This window comes from Stegostoma tigrinum, chromosome 8 (genome assembly GCF_030684315.1).
Source record: "Stegostoma tigrinum isolate sSteTig4 chromosome 8, sSteTig4.hap1, whole genome shotgun sequence".
Lineage (NCBI taxonomy): Eukaryota > Metazoa > Chordata > Chondrichthyes > Orectolobiformes > Stegostomatidae > Stegostoma > Stegostoma tigrinum.
Genome location: NC_081361.1, coordinates 92,516,877 through 92,539,177, shown reverse-complemented (window position 1 = coordinate 92,539,177; position 22,301 = coordinate 92,516,877). Strand labels below are relative to the sequence as shown.

General features: G+C 51.3%; 1 protein-coding gene across 10 annotated transcripts in view; it reads right to left on the bottom strand.

The window, feature by feature from the left end:
- miga1 (mitoguardin 1) overlaps positions 1-22,301 on the bottom strand; it is a 105,402-nt gene that overhangs the window by 5,129 nt on the left and 77,972 nt on the right. For 9 of the 10 annotated variants that reach the window (XM_059648120.1, XM_059648123.1, XM_059648122.1 and 6 more), the window contains 3 exons: positions 12,002-12,136; positions 4,278-4,331; positions 674-790 (listed from right to left, as the gene is read on the bottom strand). In XM_059648120.1, coding sequence (XP_059504103.1) covers positions 674-790; positions 4,278-4,331; positions 12,002-12,136 — 306 coding nt within the window. The remainder of the gene's footprint in view (positions 1-673; positions 791-4,277; positions 4,332-12,001; positions 12,137-22,301) is intronic. The other variant, XM_059648129.1, reaches the window with a different exon arrangement.

Here is a 22,301-nt window from a genome sequence, read left to right as displayed (position 1 = left end):
AGAGCCATTTTGAGGAGAGTATTTCAGAAATCTACTCTCTTTATATGGAATGATGTTTCCTCATTTGCCACCACAATGGGCTAATTCTAACTCAACTTTGAATTATTGACAGGACCTATCCAAATTCTTCTAAGATTTTGAAAACGCTCAGTCAGGTCACCTGACAGTTGCTTATATCCTCGGGAAATACATGCCTTGGCTATGCAATCTGTCTTCACAATATAACCCTCTCAGTCCTGGAGAAGCTGTGCAGTATCCTCACCCTCTCACTATATTTTCCTTCCCAAGATATGGTATCTAAGAGAGAGAGTCTAACCAGGGCTTTGAACATCTGAAGTACAACGGCGTCCCTCATTGTCATCCAGCCTTCTCCATCACTCACCCTGACAGACACAAAATCACAGGGGTCTTCGAGCACAGAATAAGGCCATTTGGTCAAATGTATCTGCAACTCCAACTGAGTGCCATGATATAGAGTCGTTGAGTTCTTACAACATGGAAGAAGACCCATCTTGTCCATGCCACTTAGTGCCATTCTCCTGCCATTTCCCCAATACCCTGGCATCCGATGCCCTCCCTACACCACCCTACATCCAAGTAGGTTTGCAACAAGACTTTTCAAAGAGAAGGGGCAGAATGTTCACACTGAATGGAAAGCGAGAGATTGTGGTACCTTGAAGAAGCAGCACAAATCGTAGAGGGAGTCTCTGGGCCCTAAGAATCCCCAGGCCAGTATTGGACTGATGTGCTCACAGACGGCGTAGAAATGAGCAATGAAGCCATTGGGCACCTGTCAAAGTCAACCAGCACAAATGAGAAAGAGGAATATGCAAACTGTTCACTGGAAAGCCCAGGAGTAACTGCCTTTACCAGCTTTCATAAAATTAACACATGGCAGACACTAATTGAAGGCCTCCTCTCAATGCTGCACTGCATAGAGTCTCTCGAACTCACTTCACATCCAATTGACAGAGGAAGTGTTTGTCACTCTTGGTAGGACTAGAACTTGAAGCCAGATGCTGAAGGGTGAAGCACAGTTATCTATCAGACTGCCATTTGATACTAAATGGGGGGCAGTTCTGTTGAGAACGTCCAACTTGTTTCCTTTATTTCCGAGAATCTTATAGACCCATTCAGATCATCATATATGTGCCAGCTCTTTGAAGGAGCTTTCTATGTGGTTCAATTTCGCTACTCTTTATTTGTGTCTTGGCTTTTTCCTCCAATTTCCAATTACAGGTCAATATTGAATCTGCCTTTACCACCCTTTCAGGCAGTGCATTCCAAATCATGACAACTTGCTACATCGTGGATATTTCCTCTCATCTATCACCTAGTCCTTTTTGCTAATTATCGTAAAACTACACCTTCTGAATTCTAGTCCTGCATCTCATCTGTAGCCATTGTTCCTGTCACTGACTGTCAAAATCACTCATAACTTTGAATCCCTCTCCTAAACTCACTTCTTTGCTCCAAGCAGAATTACTTGCTGTTTCCTCAGTCGATCTACATAACTGAAATCCCACATGCCCTGAGTATGTTAACGAGATATCAACACTCATTGAAGATTCACTTGTGCCACTGCAGCTGTTGAGTTGGGAAGTACATATTTCTATTATGGATTTCTGTAAATTATTTTAAATAAAACAAAAACCTGTAAAGATTGGCTCCAGTTCCATCCTTCAGCAGCTGGAATAGAACAGTAGTAACGTGGGAAATCTGCACACTCCCTAAGGGCTTGATAGCTACTTGTTGTAAGGATTATCTGAAGAATGGCGAGAATGTGAAACTTGCTACCACAGGAAATGGTTGAAACAAATTGTTTAGATGCACTTAAGAGGAAACCAGATAAGCCCAGGAGGGAGAAAGGAACACGGGATTATGATAGTAGATTTAAGTGAAGGAAGATGAGAGGTGGCTCAAGTATAGCACAACATTGGCATTGCCTGATTGGGCTGAATGGCCTGTTTGTGAGACATATATTCTCTGTAATAAAGGCAGGACCGCACTTTTTGACTTCAGGGTAAAGTCATTTAAACTTGATTCTTGTTATATTTGGGGAAATGAATTGTCTCTTTCCATTTTCTTACAGTGTTACATTTTAAGGCAAATTGCTAACAAAGAGGTTGCCCTGTATAAAAATATTGGTGATCCTCACACAGCTACAGCTCATGCTTCCTTTAACAGGCCATGATGAAACTTACTTACTTTGGAAAGGATGCAAGGCCATGGACAAAAAGAGATAGACAAGAAGTCTATTTTAACAATTTTTACAGAGCAGATGGAGGCTACTTGGCCCATCATACCCGTATTGATTCTCTGAACGGGAAATTCACGTATTGCTATTTTGCTGCCTTCTCCCTGCAACCCAGCATATGTTTTCTTTTCAGATCACAATCCAGTTCCATGAACTTTGAATGATTTGATGGAAACTGTCTCCAACACACTCTTAAGTGTCTATTGTTGATGTGATTTTTACGTTCCCCAGGCTATTTTACCAGATGTGGTAATTGTAATGTTATCACTGCAACATAAGGAACTGGGGCGTGGATACTGTGGAATTGAAGAATCCAACAGACATTTACTGTAACCAGCTGTTGTGTAGAGACCTGACATTGATCAGGTGCATGAGACAATGAAAACTGCAGATGCTGGAGAATCTAAGATAACAAAGTGTGAAGGTGGATGAACACAGCAGGCCAAGCAGCATCTCAGGAGCACAAAAGCTGACGATTTGGGCCTCGACCCTTCATCACCTCTCTGATGAAGAGTCTAAGCCCAAAACATCAGCTTTTGTGCTCCTGAGATGCTGCTTGGCCTGATGTATTCATCCAGCTTCACACCTTGTTGTCATTGATCAGGTGCGTAAGTGTGTGGGCTAATATTAAGTTGTTGGGTTACAGCAGAAGAACATGCTTCAAGTAGACTGTCATGCTTCAAGTGATCCCAGAGTGAGATGGCGTATTATCCTCAGTACATACCATAATACTGCGATGACACAATCAGCATGTCTCTTAAAGCTATACTGACATTCTGACTGCGAGGCATAACACGACAAAAGTCGGAAGAATAGAAAAACCCTTCAACAGAATGAAGAAAACTAAGGGAAGACCTGACAAATGGTTTTGGATAAGTAGATATTTTTTATTTAGCTGACAATTTATAACCAAAAAAGTATAGGGAGAAGATACCTTGTTTTACACAATAGGTAGCACTTGAAATGCTGATCAGAAACAGCAGTGGAAGTATGAGTCCATAATAACTTCTCTCAACAAGTTGATGAATTCTGATCCTGCTTCCACCCTGATTATGATAGCCAATTTAGACTCTTTACACCATAAATGGATACCTCATGAGTGTCTCAGCCTGCTGTCTCATGTTCTAAGCCAGTGCTGAATAGTAGACTTACCATACAGGGTGGATGCCTTTGCAGGTGTTGGTTGGGGGGTTGAGGAGTCCCTGATTCATACATAGTGGTGCAGGGTGAGGGAGCCTGGTGCACCTGATAGCCATTCCCTTGCCCTTGTTGCTGACCCCGGTTATCACCGCACAGAGACTACCCCCTACCCTGCAAACCCCCTCCTGCCCGCTCACTTGTGTGGCCTGGTACCCAGTGCCAATTGCAGACCTCAGTGGACGTGATACCAGCAGCAACCAACACCCACCGAGCTCTTACCCAGACAGGACGTCTGCCCTTGGAGGTCACTGATGCCAGGAATGGACCTCCACTGTCCTGTTAAGTGCCCGGGTGGTGCTTGGATGCAGTGGGTCTTCCCTTGAAGAGGCACAGACCCCTCGACTGTCAGGTCTCCAAATCATGGGAAAGGCATCCATCACTGCCACTGACTGCCGCCTGTTTAGCTTAAATGCGATTTAAAGAAAAGAAACTCGTTTATGGAATATGCGTGCTTTGGCTGGGCCAGAATTTATAGCCAATCCCCAATTCTCCTGGGCGTAAGTGGTTCACTTGGGCATTTCAGAGGGCAGTTAAGAGCCTACCAGATTGTACGCACCCAGCCTGCTTTCGTATGTTCCATGCTCCGCTCCTGCCCAATTAGAATTGCGCACATTATTGCTAGTTGCCTCAACAAGACGAGGGTGAGGGACTATGCTCTACATAGTGCACTTTGAAAACTGTGGGGGCTCCCACAAAGTAGATTTCATCAAATGAGAAAACCAGAGAACCACAATGCTAATATACTGGAGTTCTGTTGTATAAATACCACTTATAATTCCTGAGAGAATTGAACAATTGCTTTCCCCCGCAACATACTCACCTTTATCTGCTGTCTCTTGCTTTTCAGGAAAGACCAACAACTTGAAGCCACAGCCTGAGACAACATAAACAGACGGAAAGGGCTGATCAATCTGAAACTGAGATACAAAGATAACCTCGCGAGGTTAAAGAACGTATCAGGGCTGATAGGTTACTTTAGAAGTGTGGACACTTAGTTTTTGATGGAATTGGGAGCAGGGTTCGAAGGGCATCTACCTACAGCATGTGGACTGCAGTGGTTCAACAGCAGCTCACCATAACCTTCTCAAGGGCAACTGGGGACAGACAATGTAGGACATTCCCACGTTCCATGAGTGACTTTTTTAAAAAAATTCCACAAATAGAGACCAGAGACTATGCTACCGGTGATGTTAATTGAGATACGAGTCGTGCCTGAGCTCACTGTGAAGAATTTCCTCTATCCACTTTGGAATAGGGCATGGATTGTCACAACGATGAGGGGCAAGATGGGGCTTCAACTTACATCACATATAAAAGACAGCATCCTTAGCAAGGCAGCATTCCTTCAAGTACTTTGCTAAAGTATCGGCTTGGGTTCTAGTCTCTGGTACCCATGGCTCACTGATTCAGATGGCAGCCTACGTACGACCAGCTGAGCAGATCCTACCACAGAAGGACATGAATTCTGTAGCAACTATGCCTGAGGCGCTTTCAGAACTGAGGTGGTGGTGGTGATTGGGGTGGGGGGAGATCAGTCTCCCCAGACTGTGTCAGGAGTCAGTACCACAGAATGTTCCACTTTAGTACAGTTTGTAGCACTTTCAGACAACTTTACGCTCAAGCATCATTTCAAGCCACGTACAGCTGGGCTGCTCCACTCAAGTAAACAACATAATTACTGTAACTAATTATGTGGGCGCTGTGCAATTTCAGCAGCTATGCAGGTCTTTCTGTTATTTTTATAAACTACACTTTGGCTCGAGGGCTGATATGAAATAGAGTGAGCTCATCTCAAACTTCAAGCAGATTTCTGCTTTCTATTGATGTTCCCAATGATCGGGGAATCCAGAACCAGGATCCCAGACTAAGGATACAGATGAGTCATTTAAGGCTGAAATGAGGAGAAATGTCTTCGCCCAGACAGTGGTAAGCCTGTAGAATTCTCTGCCACAGAAAGCAGTTAAAGCCAAAAGACAATGTGTTTTCACAAAAGTGTTTTTAAAAAAATTTTAATCATTCTTGGGGGTGTGGCCATCATTGGTTGGTCAGCATTCATTTCCCGGCAGTAATTTGCCCAAAGGGCAGTTCAGGGTCAACCACATTGTCGAGAGCCTGGAGTCACATGTAGGCCAGACTAGGTAAGGATGGCAGTTTCCTTCCCTAAAGAGCATCAGTGAACCAGATGGAGTTTTCCTGACAATCGACAATGGATTCACAGTCATTATTCTTTTAATTCCATACTTTCACTGAATTCAAATTCCACCATCTGCCGTGGTTGGATTCAAACCCAGGTCCCCAGAACATTACCAGGGTCGCTGAATTAATAGTCTAGCAATAACATTGCCATAATATCATCGCCTCGCTTCAAGATATATATATCAAGTTAGATATTGTTATTAAGGCAAAAGGAATCAGAGGTGATGGGGAAATAGCAGGGACAGGGTACTGAGTTGAATGAATAGCCATGATCTTATTGAATGGCCGAGCAATCTCAACGGGCTGAACGTCTACTCCTGATCCTATTTTCCAGCATTTGTTGGCCATCCAATGTGCCCTTGAGGGGCTTTCAAGACTGTTTCGGAGGACAGTTAAGAGTCAATACGGAAACATGTGGAAATGCTCAGCAGATTTGGCAGCATCTGTGGAGAGAAGTCATAGATAATGTTTCAGGTCGAGTGACCCTGCCTCAGAACAAAGGCAGGGTCACTCAACCTGAAACGTTAAATCTGATTTGTCTCCAACAAATGCTGCCAAATCTGCTGAGCTTTTCCAGAAATTTCAGTTTTTGTTTCTGATATACAACATCCGCAGTTCTTTCGGTTTTAAGAGTCAGTATTTATTGTTGTGAGTCTGGAGTCCCATGCCCGCCAGGCCAGGGAAGAACGACCAATTTCCTTCCCCAAAGTATAGGAGTGAACTATTTTTAAAACGATAAATTGGAATGGTCCCTATGACCGAGATTTGATTTATATTCAACTGTAAATACAATGTTGCTATTAGGGACACCACCTCTGCATCCCCCATCCCACCCCACCACCATCTTACCAGGCTAACTAAGAATTTGCAATATCTGAACTCTGGCTAATGCTGCCCACCTCCCAAAGAAATAAAAATCCTAGGCTTCTCAAACAATCGTCATTTCCAAAAAAAATGTTTTTGTAACAAATTTCCCCAACAGAATGTTTCCTCTCTCTTGCATACACACACAATAATTTGATCCCTGTGTTATTTTTCTTCTAAGTTTCACTTAAATTTATTTCATCTTATCTGCCAAGCCAGTTCTCTCCTGATGACCAGGACTACTTAAGGGCTCAACTGGGACACGACACCCCACCCCCCAACCCCAGGTTCCTTCCCCACAATGGAGAGACATAAACAAATGATGACTTGAACCCTTCAGACATGTTTGCTCGGTGAGATGTGTTTCTCTGTTACAACTCAACATTCTGTTTCAGAAGCTGACGTTTTCTATCTGAGCTGCATACCACAGTAAGGAAGTACTTATTCTTTTTAGACACAAAGCCAGCGTAGGGGCCAAAGAAAGCAATGCTGTTGCCAAGTTCTTCGCAATATATCTCAGAATACTTCAGATTACTTTAACCAAAACCATGCAGTTGAGGTATTTGAGCTGGTTGAAGAAACTAAATTTTTTTTTAAATTCGCATACTTTGGATGGCTAGGTTGCAGGAATGTAGTATGTCCTTATAAGGTATTAACCCACCAAGAATAACGAGAGTCAGGAATATCCCTCAGCTAGTAGTCGGTGAAAACCAGTGTTTACAACACAAAATGATCATTTGCTCCATCTATTCTATGTCACCATTTCTGTTCCACAAAAGCTCCATCCCAACTTTTGCTATCAAATACAAGCAACATTTCCTGGGTCCGCATGTGTTTATCAATATTCCCCTCCAATACAACTACACTATTCTTCGTAATTTCCTTCTGGAGTTCTACATTCTCAACATTCTCTGCAGGAAGGAGTTTCTCCTGAAGTTCAAATCAGATTTATTGGTTAATATCTTAAACTGGGGGAAGGCGGGTACTGTTTTACACTGGGGAAGGTGGGTACTGTTCTACACTGGGGAAGGTGGGTACTGTTTTACACTGGGGGGAAGGTGGGTACTGTTTTACACTGGGGAAGGTGGGTACTGTTTTACACTGGGGAAGGTGGGTACTGTTTTACACTGGGGAAGGTGGGTACTGTTCTACACTGGGGAAGGTGGGTACTGTTTTACACTGGGGGGAAGGTGGGTACTGTTTTACACTGGGGAAAGGTGGGTACTGTTTTACACTGGGGAAGGTGGGTACTGTTCTACACTGGGGAAGGTGGGTACTGTTCTACACTGGGGAAGGTGGGTACTGTTCTACACTGGGGAAGGTGGGTACTGTTTTACACTGGGGAAAGGTGGGTACTGTTCTACACTGGGGAAAGGTGGGTACTGTTTTACACTGGGGAAGGTGGGTACTGTTCTACACTGGGGAAGGTGGGTACTGTTTTACACTGGGGGGAAGGTGGGTACTGTTTTACACTGGGGGAAGGTGGGTACTGTTTTACACTGGGGGAAGGTGGGTACTGTTTTACACTGGGGGGAAGGTGGGTACTGTTTTACACTGGGGGAAGGTGGGTACTGTTCTACACTGGGGGAAGGTGGGTACTGTTTTACACTGGGGGAAGGTGGGTACTGTTTTACACTGGGGAAGTGGGTACTGTTTTACACTGGGGGAAGGTGGGTACTGTTTTACACTGGGGGAAGGTGGGTACAGTTTTACACTGGGGGAAGGTGGGTACAGTTGTACTCTGGGGGAAGGTGGGTACAGTTGTACTCTGGGGGAAGGTGGGTACAGTTGTACTCTGGGGGAAGGTGGGTACAGTTGTACTCTGGGGGAAGGTGGGTACAGTTGTACTCTGGGGAAGGTATATCCCCTCCTGATTAATCTTAATGTGTTCTCGAACCTCACCGTCCCAAGTGAAATCCCCAGCTACACTCTGTTACTCTTCTGCGAAACTGTTATTCACTTAACACATCACTCACAACTACTGGTTCCACACACAGGCTACCCCTTTGGACTTTAATAAGTCCCACTCTTTCCTTGGTTGTCCTTTTATTCTCTGTCTGAGATGGTTCATACCCTATTTTTGAAGAATTGGTGAAATGTAATTTCTATTGTTCGATCTGAAACTGAAGGCTACTTCAGTAGTGGTGACTATAAGTGATTGTTGTAAATTCCCATTTTGTTCACTAATGAGCTTCAGGGGCAAACAACTGTCATCTTTATCTCGCCTGGCTTACATCCAACTCTACACTCACAGTAATGTAGTTGATTCTTAAGTGTCCTTCTGAGATGGTTGAGCAAGCCATTCAGTTTGAGGGCAATTAGGGATAGGTAACAAACCTGTGAATAAGTTTAGAACATGGAAAAGTACAGCACAGGACAGGCCCTTCGGCCCACAACATTGTGCAGAACTTTTACCCGAAACCTAAGGTCTATCTAACGTCCATCCCTACCTTATACTATCATCCATATGCCCATCTAATTGCCACTTAAATGCCCCTAATGAGGCTGACTCCACTACCCTCTCCAGCAATGCATTCCACGCCCCTACCACTCTCTGAGTAAAGAGCCTACCTCTGACGTTTTCCCCTATATTTCCTTCACTCACTTTCAAACAATGCCCCCTCGTAAGACTTACCTCCCCCTAGGAAAAAGTCTCTGACTGTCCACTCTATCTATACCTCTGATCATTTTGTACGCCTCTACCAAGTATTATAATAATATTAACACCCTGTTGTTGGCTACGGCACTGGAGGTGAAAAGCTTGCATGATTAAAGCCTCCATTGGGCAGCAAATATGTAACTCGTAGGAGGTCGGAGGTGCATGTTCAATTTGTCTGCTGCAGAAATGGCCCAACTTCTGTTTGATCCAAAAGATTTGTGATTTCTGGGGCTGCTGAAAGCTGAGAAGTTACCACAGAGTCAAATGGGAAACACTACCTGGAAACCTGAGATGGATGTACAAGATGCTGGACCCACACTAGAAGGCTGAGTCGCTCACACAGAGCAATGTTGCTATGGCAGTAAATACGGAGAGCCAAAAGTGCACAGTTCCACAAACATGCCATTGTGATGTGGGACTGTTTTACATGTTTTCACTCAGCCCTAAACTCTTATGAATTCTCTCCACAAACATCTTCAACTCTCTGTCTCTCTGCTCCTTAATGAAACTACTTAAAACCAACCTCTTGACCAAGCTTTGTGCAGCTCTCCTAATGTCTCTATACACGATTTGATATCGAATTCTCTCTGGTAATGCTCATTGATGTGTCTTGGGATATTTTATTATCTTAAGGCTCTTGTATAAATATAACACGCTACTGGATGAAATTTCAGCCAGTTAAGTTGTGTGATCCATTAGAAGACAACAAAACTTCATGTAAACTTGTGAATGCAAATTACTACCCACCCCCCACCCACAAAGCAAAGGGTTAGCCCAGTTGGCTGGGTAGCTGGTTTGTGATATAATGTCAAACAATTCTAACAGTGTGGGTTCAATTCCTGCACCAGCTCAGGTTATCACAGAGGACTCTCCTTCAGCTGAGGTACAGCAACTGTCAGGTTAAGCTACCATCAAGTGTCTCTCTGTAATGAGAGATTGGCCTGACTGATATCAAACATCTGCATCCCAGTATATGTTAGATTACTGAAAGACAGGAGCAGGATGACGCCATTCGAGCCTGCACCACCATTCATCACGATCACGGCTGATCGTCCAACTCAATAGCCTAATCCTGCCTTCTCCCCATAATCTTTGATCCCATTCACCCCAATTGCTACATCTAGCCACCTCTTGAATACATTTCAAGATTTTGGCATCAACCAGTCCAGTCAGAATTTTATAAGTCTCTATGAGATCTTCCCTCATTTGCTTGAACTACAGCAAAAACAATCCTAACCTCATCAATCTCTCCTCATACAACAGTCCCACCATCCCTGGAATCAGCCTGGTAAACCTTTGCTGCATTCCTCTGAGAGCAAGAGCATCCTTTCTCAGAAAAGGAGACCAAAACTGCACACAATATTCCAGGTGTGGCCTCACCAAGGCCCTGTACACCTGCGACATCACATCCCTGCTCCTGTACTCGAAGCCTCTCACAATGAAGGCCAACACTATTTGCCTTCTTTACTGCTTTTTGCACCTGCGTACTTACCTCATATATTGTGAATAGCTGGGGTCCCAGCACTGATCCCTGCGGTACCCCACTAGTTACTGCCTGCCAAGTTGAAAATTTAATTCACACTCTTTGTTTCCTCTCTACCGACCAGTTTTCTACCCATCTCAATACACTTTCCCCAATCCCACGCACATTAATTTTGCACAATAACCTCTTATGTGGGACTTGTCAAATGCTTTCCAAAAGTCCAAATATACCACATCGACTGGCTCCCCCTTGTCAAGTCTACTAGTTACACCTTCATAGAATTCCAACTTGCTGACTCTGTCTATTCTGTCATTACTTTCTAAATGCCCTACTATAAAATCCTTGATAATGGATTTGAGAATTTTCCCCACTTTTGATGTTAGACTTGATGGTCTATAATTTCCTGTTTTCTCTCTAACTCCCTTTTTGAATACTGGAGTGACATTAGCCACCCTCCAATCTGCAGGGGCTGTTCCAGAGTCTATAGAATCCTGGAAGATGACCACTAATGCATTGAATATTTCTATACCCACTTCCTTACGTACTCTGGGATATTGATTATCAGGCCCTAGAGATTTATCTGCCTTCAATTCCATCAATTTTCCCAGCATCATTTCTCCACTTACATTGATCTCCCTCCATTCTTCCCTCTCCCTAAGCCTTGCATCCTCCAACAATTCTGGTATCTGAGTGTGTCCTCTTTTGACTGAGCCAAAGTACGTAATCAGTTGCTCAGCCATTTCTTTGTCCCCTATTTTACATTCCCCCTTTCTGTCTGTAGGGGACTTACATTTGTCTTCACCAATCTCTTTCTCTTGTACCGATAGGAACTCTCAGTGTCAGTCTTTATGTTCCCTGCAGGTTTATTTTCATTCTGCCTTTTCCCCTTCTTAATCAATCTCTTGGTCCTTCTTTGCTGAATTCTAAACCGCTCCCAATCCTCAGACATATTATTTTTCTGAGACAATCTGTATGCTCCTTCCTTGGATCGGACACTAGTTTGATTGGCCCTCTTACCCACTTTGCTTTCGTGTCAGACAGGAATAAAAAGTTATTGCTGTTCCCCCGTGCATACGCGTAATAGAATTCTTAAAATTCCTTCGATACTCAGAGGTCGTTTTTGAAAAAAAAAATTCATGGTTTAGAGGTGTTGCTAGTCAAGCCAATATTTATTATCCGTCCGTAAGTGCCCCAGAGAAGGCCGTATTGAGCTGTCTCCAAGCAGTCCGTTCAGCGCAAGTACACCATGCTGTTAGGGACAGAGCTTTAGATTTTTGACCCAGTAACAGTGAAGGAACGGTGGTATATTTCTAGAAATCATAATAAATAGCTCGCTGCTTACAGTTTCCTTGAAGGAATTGTTGAGCCATCGATTGCTGACCACATTCTGTATTGAAGTAGGTGGATTATCCAGATCTTCGAAGGAATCCATCAGTATGAAGTCCAGGAAAACATCATAAAAATTAATGTGTTTAACCTGTTTGGGATAAAAATTAATGTGTTTTAACCTACTCAGAATAAAAATGCGGTTCTATAAATTTGTGTGTCGATGATCAACAAATTGCAGATAAACCCAAGGAATACCCATTCACCTCCTTGCCCAATGAAATTCATAGAACCCCTACAGTGCAGAAAGAGGTTATTCGGCCTATCGAGTATGCACTAAACACCCAAACTGCCCCTAAAGAGTGTCCCACCCAGACCCAGAACCCAACCCTATCTCCATAACCTCATGTATCCTATGGCTATTCCACCCAGCCTGCACACTGTAGAAAATTCAGCATGTCCAATCTACCTAACCCGCAACTCTTTGGACTATGAGAGCAAGCCTGGGCATTTGGCAGAAACCCACACAGACATGGGGAGAAGGCGCAAACTCCACACAGACAATCGTCCAAGGGGGAAACGAAACCTGGTCCTTTGTACTGATAATTCCTCTGGATTTGAATCTCTGTTGTATACAGTGTCGAGTAACAACACTGTACTGTGCTGTGTTTTAAGATACTTCCAACTGTGTTCTATATTTTGATAGCATTGTTTCTTTTCTATTTTTGGATAACACATTTTAGTCTGCTGTTAAACTCTGCAGCTTTGTGACTTTTTTCAGTAACTGACTAAACCAAACAAGCAAATATATGATCTATCAAGTCAGATTTAATTCTAGGATCTGACTTGAGCAATAATACCATAAACTGGGATCATAATGAAATACAAACCATGTATAAATATGCAGACAGTTTGGATCATAATGCACTAGCCTTCACATTGACATAGGATCATCTCAGAACAGATTTCTCTAAGATGCTTTAACCTCAAGCATCAAGCTGATTGATATAGCCCGACGATCAATTCAAAAATAAATTATTGGCAGAAAGTACAAGGGAGGGGTGTGGGAAACAGCACACCTCTCAGCAGAAAAGTCAACAGTGAGGTAACACAGACCAACAACAAGCCTACCCTGCAGGCTCGAAGCCCTGTGGATGGGAAAAACTAAAGCAGAGCTGTACTTCTGCCCCTCACTTGGGGCAAGTCCCACCCTTCACCAATCCCAACAGTGCCAGAACTCCACAGTGGTCACTGCCAGGACTGCAGGCAAGTGGTCTAATGGAACCCTGGAGTGAAGTAATTCGGGTGTGCAGTGGATCTTTGGCCCCTAAAGGTGAGGGAGTGGGGGGAAGGGGCAATGATAGGGATCGATTTTAAATTACATTCAAGAAGGAAAGGAGTACTATCTTCTGAAAGCATATGGTGTTTTGGCTTTCATTAACAGGGGGATTGAGTTTAAGAGTCGTGAGATCTTGTTGCAGCTCTATAAAACTTTGGTTAGACCGCACTTGGAATACTGCGTCCAGTTCTGGGCGCCCTATTATAGGAAAGATGTGGATGCTTTGGAGAGGGTTCAGAGGAGGTTTACCAGGATGCTGCCTGGACTGGAGGGCTTATCTTATGAAGAGAGGTTGACTGAGCTCGGTCTCTTTTCATTGGAGAAAAGGAGGAGGAGAGGGGACCTAATTGAGGTATACAAGATAATGAGAGGCATAGATAGAGTTGATAGCCAGAGACTATTTCCCAGGGCAGAAGTGGCTAGCACGAGGGGTCATAGTTTTAAGCTGGTTGGAGGAAAGTATAGAGGGGATATCAGAGGCAGGTCCTTTACGCAGAGAGTTGTGAGAGCATGGAATGCGTTGCCAGCAGCAGTTGTGGAAGCAAGGTCATTGGGGTCATTTAAGAGACTGCTGGACATGTATATGGTCACAGAAATTTGAGGGTGCATACATGAGGATCAATGGTCGGCACAACATTGTGGGCTGAAGGGCCTGTTCTGTGCTGTACTGTTCTATGTTCTATGTTCTAATACTGAGGTAAACTGAGCTTTCAACAAGCCCAACTGGCTTCTTATTACTTATTCACATTTGGTGGGCAGGCTGCAGATTTCAGTGCCCATGTTATGGGTGGAGATGTGGTTTGGTGGAAAGTTAATGTGATGAGTACCATCCAGACTTTTCCATAACCCTGCCACAGAGGAAACAGCTGGCAGATAACTTAGTAAGTCCTGCCCTGGTTTGTCTAACCAAAATGAAACACCTCACACTTACTGGAATTAAACTTCATCTGCCACTCCTTGGCCCATTTGATCAAGGTCCCTTGTACTCTGAGGTAGCTTCCTTCACTATCGGCTACACCACCAATTTTGTCACCTGCTATCTTACTATCCATACCTCCTTTCACTCCCATTCCACTCTGAAACTGATCCAATATGGCCATATTCTGAAGAAGATGGGTTAGATTAGCCACAAAACATGAATTCCCTTTCTGTCTCCGAGCAAGAATTCTACAGTCTTCCCATCAAAGGTAATAACATCTATATCAACAGGCAGGCAAGGCCTAATGAACAGAAAGTTCAGTCAGTGGAGCTGACAACAAACAGCAGTGGGCAGTGGCATAATGGTAGTGTCACTCGGCTTTTAAATCCAAAACACCAGCTTAACTGCTCGGGGGGTACAGGTTCAAATCCCCCCAGGGCAGGTGATGAAATTAGAGTTCAATAAAAATCTGAATGACTGCACAGCCACTGGCAATTTCAGCATAAACCCATCAGGTTCAGCAACACCTTTCAGGTAAGGTATATTGCTGTCTTTAGACCTACGTGTGACTCCCAACCCACCGCAAGGCACGTGACTCTCAACAGCTCAGGCAACCCACTCAGAAGGGTCTACACCTGAAACGTCAGCTTTTGTGCTCCTGAGATGCTGCTTGGCCTGCTGTGTTCATCCAGCTCCACACTTTATTATCTTGGATTCTCCAGCATCTGCAGTTCCCATTATCTCAGTCCAGAGGTTAATTTGGCACAGGCAATAAATGCTGGCCTGTCACACCCACAGGATGAGCGATTTTTTTTTTAAAAAGTTACTTCTTACATTGTGGTTTAAAAGTAGTAAAGTCAACTAAATATGTGAGGATTGACTTATGTTGCTGTCTTGTTCTAGAATATTTTTTTGCCCGAGCTGTTCTATTCCTAGCCAAGACAGAGCATCCATGACAGAAATTTGGACAGTGCAGTAACATCCAAACTTAAATGAGTTTCCCAGATAGTCTCAGCCAGTGAAGACAGAGTACAGCTGACTGCATAGCGAAGAGGTTCATTTAACTGTTCACAGTCAGGCTGCCAGTGAGTTGTGACAATCGGTCTCAGTATCCCAGGGGTGTGAGGACAGAAGATCAATTTGGGCCCTTTTACCTGACTTCTAGCCAAAGTTACCCCTGTTAGAAGTGCGCGCACATGTCATCAGCTGAAGATTACCCCACACTCCAGTATCACGGACAACAGCAGAATCTTATATGAGTCTGAACAAAGTGGGCTCAGGCATGAAATGTAACAGCACCATGTAAGATGCCAGGAGCAGTGTGCTGCATCTTTTAGACAAGTTCCAGGTGCCAGGGTGAGATTCCAGCTAGGCAACACTGGTTTGTCAACTCATGGGGACTTACTGCACATTTATGACCTTATTCGCTGCACATCTAATCTCAACAATACGCAGCTTCCCATCCCCACCGTTTGCCACACGTCAATTACTCGCAGAGAATTCTCAACATGGAAGTCAGAGTGGGGAAAGGGATGTGTCAACTCACTGCTGGCTGTGACCAGACACTATGTTGCTCAGCAGAACAGGGCACAATCCAGTGGGGCCATCTGCACTAACTCTTTGCTGACAGATGTTGGTATCAGCATCCTCAAGGCACCTCCGCAAAGTGATTGCAGGACAATTAGGGAGCCCAGACTTCCACTGCAACTGAACAGTGAAAGGCCGCAGCAAGGACAGCTGGCACACAGGGTCGGGCTCCCGGATCGCACGGTCAGAGTCCCAGCTCACAGGGTCAGAGACCCAGCTCACAGGGTCAGAGACCCAGCTCACAGGGTCAGAGTCCCAGCTCACAGGGTCAGAGACCCAGCTCACAGGGTCAGAGACCCAGATGACAGGGTCAGAGACCCAGATGACAGGGTCAGGCTCCCAGATGACAGGGTCAGGCTCCCAGATGACAGGGTCAGGCTCCCAGCTCACAGGGACAGGGTCCCAGCTCACAGGGACAGGGTCCCAGCTCACAGGGACAGGGTCCCAGCTCACAGGGACAGGGTCCCAGCCCACAGGGTCAGGCACCCAGCCCACAGGGTCAGGCACCCAGCCCACAGGGTCAGGCACCCAGCCCACAGGGTCAGGCACCCAGCCCACAGGGACAGGCACGCTGCTCACAGGGACAGGCTCCCAGCGCACAGGGACAGGCACCCAGCGCACAGGGACAGGCACCCAGCGCACAGGGACAGGCACCCAGCCCACAGGGACAGGCACCCAGCCCACAGGGACAGGCACCCAGCCCACAGGGACAGGCACCCAGCCCACAGGGACAGGCACCCAGCCCACAGGGACAGGCACCCAGCCCACAGGGTCAGGCACCCAGCCCACAGGGACAGACTACCAGCTCACAGGGACAGGCTCCCAGCTCACAGGGACAGGCTCCCAGCTCACAGGGACAGGCTCCCAGCTCACAGGGACAGGCACGCTGCTCACAGGGACGGGCTCCCGGCGCACAGGGACGGGCACCCGGCGCACAGGGACGGGCACCCGGCGCACAGGGCCGGGCACCCGGCGCACAGGGCCGGGCTCCCTGCGCACAGGGACGGGCACCCGGCGCACAGGGACGGGCACCCGGCGCACAGGGACGGGCACCCGGCGCACAGGGACGGGCACCCGGCGCACAGGGACGGGCACCCGGCTCACAGGGACGGGCACCCGGCTCACAGGGACGGGCACCCGGCTCCCACGGTCGGGCTCCCGGCTCACAGGGACGGGATCCCTGCACACAGGGACGGGATCCCTGCACACAGGGACGGGATCCCTGCACACAGGGACGGGATCCCTGCACACAGGGACGGGCTCCCTGCACACACGGACGGGCTCCCTGCACACACGGACGGGCTCCCTGCACACACGGACGGGCTCCCTGCACACAGGGACGGGATCCCTGCACACAGGGACGGGATCCCTGCACACAGGGACGGGATCCCTGCACACAGGGACGGGATCCCTGCACACAGGGACGGGCACCCAGCTCACAGGGACGGGCTCCCTGCACACAGGGACGGGCTCCCTGCACACAGGGACGGGCTCCCTGCACACAGGGACGGGCTCCCTGCACACAGGGACGGGCACCCTGATCACAGGGACGGGCACCCTGATCACAGGGACGGGCACCCTGATCACAGGGACGGGATCCCAGCTCACAGGGACGGGATCCCAGCTCACAGGGACGGGATCCCAGCTCACAGGGACGGGCACCCAGCGCACAGGGTCGGGCACCCAGCGCACAGGGTCGGGCACCCAGCGCACAGGGTCGGGCACCCAGCGCACTGGGTCGGGCACCCAGCGCACAGGGACGGGCTCCCTGCGCACAGGGACGGGCTCCCTGCGCACAGGGACGGGCTCCCTGCGCACAGGGACGGGCTCCCTGCGCACAGGGACGGGCTCCCTGCGCACAGGGACGGGCTCCCTGCGCACAGGGACGGGCTCCCTGATCACAGGGACGGGATCCCAGCTCACAGGGACGGGCACCCAGCTCACAGGGACGGGCACCCTGATCACAGGGACGGGCACCCTGATCACAGGGACGGGATCCCAGCTCACAGGGACGGGATCCCAGCTCACAGGGACGGGATCCCAGCTCACAGGGACGGGATCCCAGCTCACAGGGACGGGATCCCAGCTCACAGGGACGGGCACCCAGCACACTGGGACGGGCACCCAGCACACTGGGACGGGCACCCTGCACACAGGGACGGGATCCCTGCACACAGGGACGGGATCCCTGCACACAGGGACGGGCTCCCTGCACACAGGGACGGGCTCCCTGCACACAGGGACGGGCTCCCTGCACACAGGGACGGGCACCCAGCTCACAGGGACGGGCACCCAGCTCACAGGGACGGGCACCCAGCTCACAGGGACGGGATCCCAGCTCACAGGGACGGGATCCCAGCTCACAGGGACGGGATCCCAGCTCACAGGGACGGGATCCCAGCTCACAGGGACGGGATCCCAGCTCACAGGGACGGGCACCCTGATCACAGGGACGGGCACCCTGATCACAGGGACGGGCACCCTGATCACAGGGACGGGCACCCTGATCACAGGGACGGGATCCCAGCTCACAGGGACGGGATCCCAGCTCACAGGGACGGGATCCCAGCTCACAGGGACGGGATCCCAGCTCACAGGGACGGGATCCCAGCACACTGGGACGGGCACCCAGCACACTGGGACGGGCACCCAGCACACTGGGACGGGCACCCAGCACACTGGGTCGGGCACCCAGGTCACAGGGTCAGGCACCCAGGTCACAGGGTCAGGCACCCAGGTCACAGGGTCAGGCACCCAGGTCACAGGGTCGGGCACCCAGGTCACAGGGACGGGCTCCCAGCTCACACAGGGACGGGCTCCCAGCTCACACGGACGGGCTCCCCGCACACAGGGACAGGCTTCCAGCTCACAGGGACGGGCACCCAGCTCACAGGGACGGGCACCCAGCTCACAGGGACGGGCACCCAGCTCACAGGGACGGGCACCCAGCACACTGGGACGGGCACCCAGCACACTGGGTCGGGCACCCAGGTCACAGGGTCAGGCACCCAGGTCACAGGGTCAGGCACCCAGGTCACAGGGTCGGGCACCCAGGTCACAGGGACGGGCTCCCAGCTCACACAGGGACGGGCTCCCAGCTCACACGGACGGGCTCCCCGCACACAGGGACAGGCTTCCAGCTCACAGGGACGGGCACCCAGCTCACAGGGACGGGCACCCAGCTCACAGGGACGGGCACCCAGCTCACAGGGACGGGCACCCAGCTCACAGGGACGGGCACCCAGCTCACAGGGACGGGCACCCAGCTCAAAGGGACGGGCACCCAGCTCAAAGGGACGGGCACCCAGCTCACAGGGACGGGCACCCAGCTCACAGGGACGGGCACCCAGCTCACAGGGACGGGCACCCAGCTCACAGGGACGGGCTCCCTGCACACAGGGACGGGCACCCTGATCACAGGGACGGGATCCCAGCTCACAGGGACGGGATCCCAGCTCACAGGGACGGGATCCCAGCTCACAGGGACGGGATCCCAGCTCACAGGGACGGGATCCCAGCTCACAGGGACGGGATCCCAGCTCACAGGGACGGGATCCCAGCACACTGGGACGGGCACCCAGCACACTGGGACGGGCACCCAGCACACTGGGACGGGCACCGGCACCCAGCTCACAGGGACGGGCACCCAGCTCACAGGGACGGGCACCCAGCTCACAGGGACGGGCACCCAGCTCACAGGGACGCGCCCCCAGCTCACAGGGACGGGCTCCCTGCACACAGGGACGGGCACCCTGATCACAGGGACGGGATCCCAGCTCACAGGGACGGGATCCCAGCTCACAGGGACGGGATCCCAGCTCACAGGGACGGGATCCCAGCTCACAGGGACGGGATCCCAGCTCAAAGGGACGGGATCCCAGCTCACAGGGACGGGATCCCAGCTCACAGGGACGGGATCCCAGCTCACAGGGACGGGCACCCTGATCACAGGGACGGGCACCCTGATCACAGGGACGGGCACCCTGATCACAGGGACGGGCACCCTGATCACAGGGACGGGATCCCAGCTCACAGGGACGGGATCCCAGCTCACAGGGACGGGATCCCAGCTCACAGGGACGGGATCCCAGCACACTGGGACGGGATCCCAGCACACTGGGACGGGATCCCAGCACACTGGGACGGGCACCCAGCACACTGGGACGGGCACCCAGCACACTGGGACGGGCACCCAGCACACTGGGACGGGCACCGGCACCCAGCTCACAGGGACGGGCACCCAGCTCACAGGGACGGGCACCCAGCTCACAGGGACGGGCACCCAGCTCACAGGGACGGGCACCCAGCTCACAGGGACGGGCTCCCTGCACACAGGGACGGGCACCCTGATCACAGGGACGGGATCCCAGCTCACAGGGACGGGATCCCAGCTCACAGGGACGGGATCCCAGCTCACAGGGACGGGATCCCAGCACACTGGGACGGGATCCCAGCACACTGGGACGGGATCCCAGCACACTGGGACGGGATCCCAGCTCACAGGGACGGGCACCCTGATCACAGGGACGGGCACCCTGATCACAGGGACGGGCACCCTGATCACAGGGACGGGCACCCTGATCACAGGGACGGGCACCCTGATCACAGGGACGGGATCCCAGCTCACAGGGACGGGATCCCAGCTCACAGGGACGGGATCCCAGCTCACAGGGACGGGATCCCAGCACACTGGGACGGGATCCCAGCACACTGGGACGGGCACCCAGCACACTGGGACGGGCACCCAGCACACTGGGACGGGCACCCAGCACACTGGGACGGGCACCCAGCGCACTGGGACGGGCACCCAGCGCACTGGGACGGGCACCCAGCGCACAGGGTCGGGCACCCAGCGCACAGGGTCGGGCACCCAGCGCACAGGGTCGGGCACCCAGCGCACAGGGTCGGGCACCCAGGTCACAGGGTCGGGCACCCAGGTCACAGGGTCGGGCACCCAGGTCACAGGGTCGGGCACCCAGGTCACAGGGTCGGGCACCCAGGTCACAGGGACGGGCCCCCAGCTCACAGGGACGGGCCCCCAGCTCACAGGGACGGGCCCCCAGCTCACAGGGACGGGCCCCCAGCTGACAGGGACGGGCCCCCAGCTGACAGGGACGGGCTCCCAGCTGACAGGGACGGGCTCCCAGCTGACAGGGACGGGCTCCCAGCACACTGGGACGGGATCCCAGCACACAGGGTCGGGCACCCAGCACACAGGGTCGGGCACCCAGCACACAGGGTCGGGCACCCAGCACACAGGGTCGGGCACCCAGGTCACAGGGTCGGGCACCCAGGTCACAGGGTCGGGCACCCAGGTCACAGGGACGGGCTCCCAGCACACAGGGACAGGGTCCCAGCACACAGGGACAGGGTCCCAGCACACAGGGACAGGGTCCCAGCACACAGGGACGGGCTCCCAGCACACAGGGACGGGCTCCCAGCACACAGGGACGGGCTCCCAGCACACAGGGACGGGCTCCCAGCACACAGGGACGGGCTCCCAGCACACAGGGACGGGCTCCCTGCACACAGGGACGGGCTCCCTGCACACAGGGACGGGCTCCCTGCACACAGGGACGGGCACCCAGCTCACAGGGACGGGCACCCAGCTCACAGGGACGGGCACCCAGCTCACAGGGACGGGATCCCAGCTCACAGGGACGGGATCCCAGCTCACAGGGACGGGATCCCAGCTCACAGGGACGGGATCCCAGCTCACAGGGACGGGCACCCTGATCACAGGGACGGGCACCCTGATCACAGGGACGGGCACCCTGATCACAGGGACGGGCACCCTGATCACAGGGACGGGATCCCAGCTCACAGGGACGGGATCCCAGCTCACAGGGACGGGATCCCAGCTCACAGGGACGGGATCCCAGCTCACAGGGACGGGATCCCAGCACACTGGGACGGGCACCCAGCACACTGGGACGGGCACCCAGCACACTGGGACGGGCACCCAGCACACTGGGACGGGCACCCAGCACACAGCACACAGGGTCGGGCACCCAGGTCACAGGGTCAGGCACCCAGGTCACAGGGTCAGGCACCCAGGTCACAGGGTCAGGCACCCAGGTCACAGGGTCAGGCACCCAGGTCACAGGGACGGGATCCCAGCTCACAGGGACGGGCTCCCAGCTCACAGGGACGGGCTCCCAGCTCACACGGACGGGCTCCCCGCACACAGGGACGGGCTCCCAGCTCACAGGGACGGGCACCCAGCTCACAGGGACGGGCACCCAGCTCACAGGGACGGGCACCCAGCTCACAGGGACGGGCACCCAGCTCACAGGGACGGGCACCCAGCTCACAGGGACGGGCTCCCTGCACACAGGGACGGGCACCCTGATCACAGGGACGGGATCCCAGCTCACAGGGACGGGATCCCAGCTCACAGGGACGGGATCCCAGCTCACAGGGACGGGATCCCAGCTCACAGGGACGGGATCCCAGCTCACAGGGACGGGA